The sequence below is a fragment of the Medicago sativa genome, chromosome 7 (genome assembly GCF_051527215.1).
Source record: "Medicago sativa cultivar Bolivia chromosome 7, Bolivia_mono, whole genome shotgun sequence".
Lineage (NCBI taxonomy): Eukaryota > Viridiplantae > Streptophyta > Magnoliopsida > Fabales > Fabaceae > Medicago > Medicago sativa.
This window is the reverse complement of record NC_140755.1, coordinates 62,896,637-62,907,667: the sequence shown is the minus strand read 5'-3', so window position 1 is coordinate 62,907,667 and position 11,031 is coordinate 62,896,637. Positions and strand designations below refer to the sequence as shown.

The window sequence follows — 11,031 nt, the reverse complement described above, 5'->3', positions numbered from 1 at the left end:
AAAATGGGATTTTGAAGAATGGAGATTGAGAGGCCTTAAAGGCATGAGAATTTATGAAATTGTGAGGTTGGATTAGTCATTTGCAAAATGTGGTCTAAACATGATTAGAGTTCATTGAAATTTGATTAAGAAAATAAAGGGAAAATTACAATGGGATTTTGATCCCAAGGTTTATTATGAAAAAGAGTTTGAATGATGTTGCTCACATTTTTTGGAAATTGATTTTTCTAGGTTTAAAGCCTAAACCTACACCTAAACATACAATCCTAAACATACATCTAAACATGCATATTCTAGCTATATACCTAAAGTGGTGTGTGTGCATGTGTCGGTGCTTGTGTCGGTGTACATCATTAGAGTCCATTGTCCTTATTACATCACACCCTAGATACATTCTATGGCCCCTTTGCCAAGAAATTAAAATTGCATAAAGAGAAATATTACAAAACTCCTAAGTGTTTACATTCTAACTTTGGTACAAATTAAATTGCAAGAAAAAAAATAGAGATGAATATGGGATGAAATGGAGATGCTTATGAAATGATGAAACATGAAATGAAAGGAGTTAGTAGCACATGACAATATCAAAGGAAGTAAAGCAAGAGAAACACCAGAACATAAAGGATGGAAAATGAGTGCAAACATGGCTAAAATTTGTTCATAGAATGCAAGAACCATATGACCTATAATCCTCACATTCCAATACATTTTTAAAGGTTTAGAATCAAGTCTTGGAATGGGAATTAAGGCAACATGATTTACTTGGCATTTTAAAACAAATTTTAAGCATATGTGCATTATTTAACTACACAACTAACTTGTAAGCTAAGTAACCTACCAAAATTCACAATCATGCAGCAATATTAAACACAAACAGTGGCTAAAACCCCATAGAATCAAATGGCATAGGTCGCAAGTGTTCATCAAGAAAGTTGGGATTGGAATCAAGCAAATTTCCATCAATTTTAGCATAAAATGTCACAAAATAGCAAGAAAATTAGCCACATTATGTTCACCAATCTTTAATATGCAAAATTATCACAAGAACACCACAAAGTTGTCAAGAAATGTGTATGGAAATTTTTAGAATTTTTTTAAAGGACTTTTAAGCTCAAAAATGTACAAAGCTCTTCACAAATTTGACACAAATACATCACATAAGCAAGATTTTTTATTACACATTTTTTATCAATGTTTCTCATGCAAAACCACTACACAAACATTACATATGCATCAAAAAAAACTTAGAAATTTTTATAGAATTTTTGCAAGAATTTAAAGCAAGGCAGGGGTGTATATAGCAAGGAAATCAGTAGAACATGCAAGAAATAGGGGGTGCAAGCAGCAACATGGACACAGGCCAGGCAGAATGGGCTCCAGGACGGGCCAGGATGGAACCATGGGTTGGACCATGGGTGAACCGGTTCGTTGGCCTATATAAGGCCTTGAACCGGTCCATCCTCCATTTCTCTTCTCCACTTCTCTCTCTAAGACCAAAACTAGAGAGAGAGAGTCTGCAAATGACTCTCTCTTCTCCGACGAGACACTCCACTTCCGACGTGGTGGCCCATGGTGGCGCCGCCGCGTCGGAGCTTCAATCTTCTCCGTTCTAAAAACTGAACGCATCTTCTTGAAGCTCTTTCTCTCCTCTTTATGATTATGAAAACGTTTTCTTGAAAATGAGCTTAGATCAGAGTAGATCTAGGATTGCATCGTTCGGTTCTATGTTCTCAGTTTTCATGAAACGAAACCCTAACATGCTCTATTTTCTTCTCTGATTATGAAATTGAACTCGTATTTGAAAAACAACGGTGAATCTTCATGACTTTTCAAATTAGGGTTTCGTTTCGAATTTTCTTTGAATTTCTTCGAAGCTTTCACTTCGATTCACCGTTTATTTTCAATCTTGAGTCTTCGATGATGATTTAAAGTGCAAACGAGAGGATTCTTTTGAATATACATGGATTTAGTGGAGATTCGAACGAAAATCTTTGAGAAAATTTCTGATCCTTCTTCTTCTCACTTTCTTCGTCCCTGTGATCGTGTGAATCCACTGGATTTGCACTTGAATTGCAGGGACCAGTTCGATGATGAAGGTTCTCGCGACGAACCTCTGAGAACTTCAAAAAAAATCCAATTCGAAGTGAATTTTGCTGCGTGATTACTGGATTGAAACTTGTGTGACGAAATTGATGAAAACTTGTGGTGATTTGGCGTGGATTTTGTTCTGGTTTGATACGAGTTTGGATATTCTGGACAGTTAGGGTTTGAAGATGATGAACTTGTTCATCATTGTTCTTGAACTTTTCTGGGTTTCTTGAGAGTTTTGATCGAAATGTTTGGGAGAGAGAAAGTGAAGATGTGTTTATGCTGAGTTGTAAAAATCTGTGTGGCATGGCAATGATTGGGGGCTTTTTATAGGCTGCCAAGTGTATTGCTGGACCAATAGGAATTGGACACCTGGATTTGGACTTGAAATGGCTCGGCCTTGGCTTATTTTGGATTTTGGGCTCTTTTGCAATTTTGAAACTTTGGAGGACTGATCTGTAAATGTAAAGAAGGACTAATCTGCAATTGTAAAAAAAGATAAAATTTCGAAATAAAAAGGACTTAAAAAAGTAAAAATTCAAAACAAAAGGACTTGGACACAAATTTGGAAGTTTTGAGGACTTTTAAAAAATAAAATAAAAAAAGAAATAAAACAAAATTGGACTAAAAAATGGTAATTTGACTAAACGTAAAGTGAAACGATTTAAAACTGACAAAACGGACTAAAACAAACCAATGGCTTAAATGAGGTACTTTTAAAGTAACCTCTCTCTGCCGAAATTTCGTGTGAAATGACCAAAATGCCCCTGGGGCTAAAACGACTGAAAATGATTCGGACACAATTTAAAAATGGATTTTTAACAGGGAATTGAAACTAAGACTCATACAAGTAAAATTAAAAGACTCAGAGACAATTTTAGAGTTTAAACAGGGTTTTAGCACATGAAAAGACTAAAATGCCCCTAGGGGCAAAACTGACTCAAAATGACTTCAAATGCAATTCTTGAAATGGATTTTGACATAGAATTGAAATGAAGCCTTATTCTAACCAAATGAAAAGACTCAAACAAAATTTTGAAGGACTGAGAGAAATTTGACATAGGAAATGACTAAAATACCCTTGCATGTGAATTTTGCAAACAATATTGAAATAAAATGCAGAGAGAGATGCAATTGATCAGAGATATATCAAATGGCTTGAAATGCAAGAAAAGAAGAATTGATTAGTATTTTTAGGTCCAAAATTAGGGTATAACATTTACACCCGCAACAGTGGACACTGCTGAAACCACAATATTGAGGCTGCACCCATGTGATGCAATCCACAATTTAAATCCCTATTACTCTTTAACCGTTGAAATGTTTATTTAAAAATATATATCCAATTAGCCTCATTTTCGCTCTCATGAGTCATGACATTAGGATACTATTGCCACACTTGATAAAACTTAAAGACTTACCACCGGCTGCATACGTTTCTTTCCAATTGGATAGTGAAAATGGTTTGGTGTTTTCATGGCATTGGCAGTGAACCACAATATGAACCCCGACAAAAGATCCAAGAGAGAATCCAGGGTGGAAGCAATCACAGCTAATGATCTGCTCTCAATTGATGCATATACCTTTGCTGCAAATAGTTCAGCAAATGTAACTCAGTTGAATTATCAATTTATCAACGAAAGCACTCAAGTAGTCATGTAGTAATAAGAAATCAGAAAGACAATAAAAAAGAGGCTTGTATCTTCAAAAAAAAAAATGAGGCTCATATAATAAAACCATTGATGAAGGCTGCACTGGCATCAAGAATGCCCATGTTTACAGATAAAATGCCTTAACATAATGGTTCTTTCTAATAAGAACTAAAGAGCTGGAAAAGCTACTGTCGACTATAGTCTATATCTGGAAGATAAGAAGTCAACTGAAGAAAATAAATTACTCTTGTTCCCCTTCAGTCAGTATACCCTTTTCTCACAATTTAGCTTGCGAGTAGCAAAACAACCATCTAGTCTAATTGTGAATTAACTAACATATACGTACCTGATTGGTGTGGTAGAAAGAATAGAGATTGTAAGAAAATACAGATTAGAAACCCTCATGAACTGCACGATAAACAGGAATTTCTATCGTTAGTTAAATAAAAGGATTGTTTAGTTAGAAACAGATTGAACTCATTGACTCATACAATTCAGTATAATTATTTTGAGCCGTTATTGCTTTGACTTCACGACATTCACATATTTTAAAACAATACCCAAAAGCCATTTTATTTGTGGCAAATAAATCAAAAAGTCACTGGACTCCACCACCGTGATTTTGCATCAATGATGATTGAAAGAACGCTAATTTAAGAGTAACTAGCATAAAATGCCTTAAACAATCACGTAACTTTAAAAAAAATGATATTCCAGGACTAGGGTGGCATTCTTAACACAACATCTACTTAGAACCAACCAGACAGATCTAATAAAATATTTAAAAACAGATTCATAAAAATTGTGAAAACTGAAAAGTGATCATATATATGACACCGTAAAGACAAAAGGCATGCCATCTGCAACAATCATCCTATGTACTTTGAAAAACAGGTGATGAATAAAGCTTCAGCACAGTGCAACAATTCATATAATGGCAAACCAAGCTTGTAAGCTTTCAATAACTAATTGAATGCATCACACTCCCAAGAATCAAAATCAAAAAATTTAAAAGTAACTTACCTGTTCAAACAATCCTTTTGGCAAAAAAGTGAAAAAGTTGTACTTTGTTGAATTCCCCTGGCATAATGTATATCAATTAACAAAAAATCTCAAGTATAAGTATGAATGAATATACAATACAATATCATCCATGAAGCAGAAATCTCGAAAACATAATATAAGTGAGCTTATTTCAATGATAAGTTCAGCGAAATGACACTTCATTCTGTTTCAGTGTGTTCATAATTGTGCTTGATTGAAACTACACTCTTAAACGATATTCCTGTGCAACGTGTCAGGCTATCTTCTTTCAAGTTTCAACCAATAAGTTCAGTAAAAGAACCGAAGAAAAAGATACCGAAAGTTGAATAAGCAGTGCAAAATATTTCACAAAGTAGAATGCTATTACTCTTCACCCTGTTAGAGATCACTAGGAACCACTTAGTTCATAAAGAAAATAGTACCAAGTTAACTGCATTTGACACATTAACTGCTAGCCTCTCACTTTTTGCTAGTTGCTTCATTTCATCCTGGAATCATGGTGCTCACATATTAGTTATTCTAGTCATCATAAAATCGACAATTTTTCAATACTACCATACGAAAATCTTGACAAATTATTCAACAACATGTGAGTGTTTAACGAAATCAGTTCCATGTTAATCAAGTTGTCTGGTCTAACCACAAATTAACGACGCATAAACACACCTTTAGAGCACCAAATAGTAGCAACAAATACCAAAAGGGTATGATCAAAAACCAAAATTTCACAGAAAAATGCAACAGATCCAAAATCAAAAGCATTATGTGATACCCTTTTGGATAAGCAAGTCAATCGGAAGCAACAATCACAACAGAATTGACATTATAATATACATATATTAGGCCCTTAAGTAATTGACAGCCACACACATGAATGACTTTAGTATTAGAGACTGATATCTATATTTATAAAATTACGAAGCAAAACCAATCACTAGTAAACCTTATATAATTCCCTGGTGTTAAATCAAATTCAGGAACAAGCTAAGGATTCATCCATACAATCAACAAACAACTTTGAATTTATGGTGCCTATTTGTACTCTTTTTCCTCCTAGCGAACTAAGTGCATCTCAGCGATCCAAAACCGGACAGCATTCACGACTAAAGCTAGGCAACACCACCAAAAACACCTACGGCCCTGGCCAGCTAAAACAGCGCCCAGCAGGGGCTGTTATAGACAAAAAAAAATTGCCTAAAAACACCAATACTGGGCACAGAACTGCTGCATAACAGCAGCAGCACTCAGCTGCCAGTAACAGCCCCAAAAGCACCATAAAACGCCAAAAAAACACACAATCTTGATAAAATGTGTGAGAAATTATCTAGACGGAAAAGCTAATAATTTATCTTTCACAAAAATGACAACACTATGACAATCTTCTAAATCTTACATTATATATATGCTTTGAGATTGTAAGTATGTTCAACATTATTGGAACAAATTCATCACATAAGACAATTAAGCTAAATTCTTTAACCTCGTCTTACATGCTTGGCTTGAATGATAAAATAACATTGGAGTAACTACCACTTATTAGCCTACGTATTTTGGAGTTTTTATATGGTCGTTTTAGAAAGACTATAATAATCTAGTCTTACCAAAAGAGGCTGAGTTTGATAACTACATTACTTCTAAGGTGGTTAACACATCTTTTCAGATTGACAGGGAGATTAATTTCCCCCTTACATCTCGTAATGAAAATACATCTAGTTGAAATACACATTAGATAGCACTTTTACTACGTTTACATCACTTTTAACCATAAAATATTATGGCAAAATTGCACTCGTCGAAGTTGGCCACGTTGGTAATGATTGACTGAATGAATTATTGCTTCCTTAAAAAAATAAAAAAAAAATGAAGCAATCATGATACCACTATGTATGAATGTGATTAAGAATTTATCGAGCAAACAGAAAAATTTAAAATAATGAATACCTGCGTCAGAATCAGAAAGGTGAGAATTAGAAGCATCTCCGCCAATGTCTCGATTCAAAGCAGCTTGGAAGGCTTCGACATCTGCGCCTGAATGCATAGTTTCATCTTCGTCGTCTTCGAGAAGCTTCACTATAGATGGGTCCATAGCAACGCACCGTTTTCTGCAATTCAGAATTTCAAATTTTATTTTTGATTCAGAAATATTATATTAGGGGAAAATGACATGAACAAATGTAAATCGGAACAAGAAAATTAAAGTTCGAAAATACCCGAACGAGTTGCAGAAAGGGAACCAAAACAAGTTCTTGTTGTTCCGTTTTGATCGGTTGATTCACGACAAAGATCGAAAATGGTAAAGGGGCATGTGTTGTTTCGCAGTTGAGGTAACCTGCGATGGTGCTCGGACGAGTTTTGTCGGAGTCGACAAAGGAGACACACGGCGGTGTATACTGTGACTCTTATCCAACCTCCACCAGCGAACCCCTCATTGTGACCGATTGTAGCATCAATTGAACCGATTCAAAGCGGTTAGGTTTTGTGAGTGAGAAGAATCTGAATCTTGAGCAAGTGTGAGAGCTAGGTTAGGTTAGGTTTTGGGAGTGAGAAGGCATAACGATTGAGAGTGAGATGAAAAATTTGAGAGTGAGATGGAGATTTGGGGGTTTTGGGGAAGTGAGAAGCGGGGAATGAAAATTTGGGGAAAGTGTACAAGCGGGGAATGAAATTGTAACGCGCGCTCTCTAATTTAACAAAGAAACTGCGACAGTTCACCCAAACAGTCGCAATCTAATTTGACAAAGAAACTGCGACAGTTCACCCAAACAGTCGCAATCTAATTTAACAAAGAAAGCTGCGACAGTTCACCCAAACAGTCGCAACAACCGTTGCAAATGTGCACTTTGAGGCAGTTACAAGGTAGGGGTCGCAGATGTAGTGTCGCAATTTGCTGATTTTCTTGTAGTGAAAATGCACCTTTTTCGATCTGCACGACACCCTTACTTCCGGTACCTTCAAGACCCACACAATGATTACAATATACAATTTCTTACACTTCCTCGATAGTCGTGTACTGCAAAACCAATGGATCACAGTTCGTAAGGATCCTTTCATCCAATTTCACACCAATGTTCCAACAAATTTTTATGTCACTTTTTACTTTCAGTTACACATTTAAACAAATTAAACTATAAAAATGTAATATTGTTAAGTGTCATTCAAAAGCAGTAAATACTTGATTTCCTTCTTATTTGAAAAAGTGAAATATTATTTTAACTATTTCTTAATCTTATATTTGTTAACGTATTCTTTTAAAAAATAATAATAAAATAAAAATTAATTTATAATACAATGTATATTAAAATATTAAAACTGGTCAAAAAATAATAAAATGAAAAAAATTGAAATTGTTAATTTTCCCCTATAAGGAATTGATTTTTAATGATTTGAGTAGGTGATAAGAATGTCTTAATTTTTTTTCTCAAAAAAAAAATAGAATATCTTAAATGGGATTTTTTTTTTTTTTTTTTGCTTTTTTCATCTTCTTCCTTCCACCTCCTCTTCATCTTCAACATCAACTTCGTACTTTCATCTTAAAATTCAGACAAACCTATAAAAAATCGAGAAAATGAAATTAAAAACAACCCAAAATCATTATCTTCATCATCATTTTTTCATTCTATATTTTATTTTATTCACCAACAAGAACAACAACAATCAACTCCAAATGACAAAAAAAGAGAGAAACTTTAAATCTGAAATGTAAAATAACATAATTAATGAAAAGAAAAAAAATTAAAAAGTTAGAGAGAGTAGGAGTACTGAAAATAAAATTTTAGAATTAAGAAGAGAAGAGTAGTAGAAACAGATAAAATAATAATAATTTTAAAAGTAAAAAAGAGAAGAGAAATGATAAAGAACAAAAAAATAAAAATTGGTCAAAAAAGAATAAAAAGAAAAAATATTGAAATGATTAATTTGCTTTTATAGAAATTGATTTTTAATTATTTGAATAGGTGATATTCCTAAAAAAAAAAATTGAATAGGTGATAAGAATGTCATAAATTTTTTGTCAAAAAAAAAAAAGGAATGTCTTAAGTTTTTTGTATTATGTCTTTTTTTTTAAAGATTCTTGTATCATGTCATAAAAATAACTAAAACCCCTCATTCATTTCACACACTTCTTCGAATTCTGTAGCCACCGCCGTGACACTGATGAATACGAATCCACCCAATTCACGGCGTCTCCGACCTCGATCCAATCCATCGCCGTTCCTCTCCGACGAGCTTATCCTCGAAATCCTATCATGGCTTCCTGTCAAATCTCTGATGCTGATGAAGTCTGTAAGTCATACTTGGAACACTATAATCTCCGATCCCAAATTCGTCAAAATGCACCTTCGTCGTTCTAAACGAAACCCTTACTTCTGGTACCGTGGTGAGCCGCATGCTGATTACAATTACAATTTCCTACATTTCCCTGTTAGTCGTGTACTGCAAAACAATTGGATCACAGTTCCTAAGGATCCTTACTACCATTTGAAGGACAAGGATTGTGACGAAATTGTTGGTTCCTGTAATGGATTGGTTTGCTTGCTAGGTTTTTCTTATGACGAGACTCTTGATTATAAAAATATTTGGTTACGTTTTTGGAACCCCGCTACCAGAAAAATATCTGATAAATTAGGGTATAACTATAAATCTAGTGTGATATTCTGTAAGTTCGTGTTTGTTTATGATAAATCAACCGACAATTATAAGGTTCTGGAATTAAGTCCCAGTGGTGATAGGAATCCTCATACGAAAACCACAGTGAGAGTCTTTAGTTTGGCAAATAATGTTTGGAGAACTACTCCAAATTTTCCGGTAGTTCCTCTTGAAGTGTGCAAACGGAAGGGGTTTGATGGTGTACATTTGAATTGTACGGTTAATTGGTTGGCCAATAAGAGTGAATGGTGGAATGACACTAGTGGCGAATTTGTGATTCTTTCCTTTGATATTGGTAGGGAGAAATACACACAGCTTCTGCCCCCTCAAGGTTACGATAATAGTGGAGCAGCGCCGAGTATTTGTGTATTGAAAGACTCCTTGTGTTTGTATCATGATTTCAAGAAGACCGATTTGGTTATATGGAAGATGACAGAATTTGGAAATGAAAATTCTTGGACTCAATTCCACAAAGTTAGCTATCACAATATTCATACGAATTATGAATATGCTGGTAGCCGGCTTTTAATATTAAAACCATTGCATCTCTCTGAGAATGGTGAAACAATGGTATTGGCAGACATTGTTCAAGACCGAGCGATTCTTTATAACCTGAGAACAAACAAAGCAAAGAAAACTACGTTTAACAAAAGGATACGTTGGTTCCCAATGAAAGATTATGTCGAAAGCTTGGTTTCAACTTCTTGAAAGTAAGTTCTTCTGGCTTTACATCAAAACCCTATTATCATATTAAGATCTCAGTTATGTAATATGTATGTATATTTAAAGCATATAATGTTTTTGCTAATTCCTTTAAGTTAGAGTAATTTATTTCATGCGGTTAGAACATTCTGGTTAGGGGTTTAGTTTTATCAGGTTAAGGTCAGTGAGTTATGAAACTATGTATCTTTCTTCTGAAATGAAAATTAATTGATACGTAAAATATCTGTTTAAACAAAATTGAGTAACTAAAGATTGGAATCTTTCAAACCAAGCTCTTTGGTCTTGTGTGAGGCCACACAGAAGTCTATTTATCTTCTCATAAATGCATGTTTTGCCGTGATGGGATAGTGCAAGAGTCAAAATCAGTGTAGCCAAAGCTTTGTTACTGGTGAAATCTTTTGGCCTTTTAAAATTTTAATTAGTTACTGTTATAAGGTCTAAGGAAGTGAAAACATGCACTACCAAAGGTTATGTTTATTCCAAAAACTGAAAGGGTAAACTGAAAGGTCTAAGGAATAGTGATGATATAATAGAAAACATCTGGACTCTTTGATTTGGAGAATAAAAAGAAGGTCTGTTTATTCCAAAAACTGAAAGGGTAAACTAGTTTAAACAATAGGCTTATTCCAATTCAATTCATGGAGGCTATCTAGAGATTAAGCACCATAACTATAACTTTTGTAGATTCCATAACTCTGATCAAGTTGTTGTGGTCCACTGTTGTGATATAATAGCAAATAATTGCATTGTGATATAGTAGCAAATGATAACAACATCCTAGAAGATATTAGTCTTGCTGATAAATTTGCTTTCAATGCAATAAACTTTTGAATTTAAGTAAATTCTTTCAATGAACTTAAATTTATTCCAAAACTTTGTC

At 34.2% G+C, this 11,031-nt stretch overlaps 1 protein-coding gene and 1 long non-coding RNA gene across 2 annotated transcripts; one reads left to right on the top strand and one right to left on the bottom strand.

Moving 5' to 3' along the window:
- Positions 1 to 6,107: 6,107 nt before the first annotated feature.
- On the bottom strand, positions 6,108 to 7,687 carry LOC146907521 (uncharacterized). The gene is made up of 3 exons (XR_015019811.1): positions 6,995 to 7,687; positions 6,726 to 6,886; positions 6,108 to 6,624 (listed from the first exon to the last, which is right to left on the bottom strand). It is a non-coding gene; the product is annotated as an uncharacterized LOC146907521 (long non-coding RNA).
- A 960-nt stretch (positions 7,688 to 8,647) lies between these two features.
- LOC146907520 (F-box/kelch-repeat protein At3g23880-like) lies at positions 8,648 to 10,136 on the top strand. The gene has a single exon (XM_085727245.1). The coding sequence runs from the start codon at positions 8,937 to 8,939 to the stop codon at positions 10,134 to 10,136; it is 1,200 nt and encodes a 399-aa protein (XP_085583371.1). The 5' UTR covers positions 8,648 to 8,936.
- Positions 10,137 to 11,031: the final 895 nt, after the last annotated feature.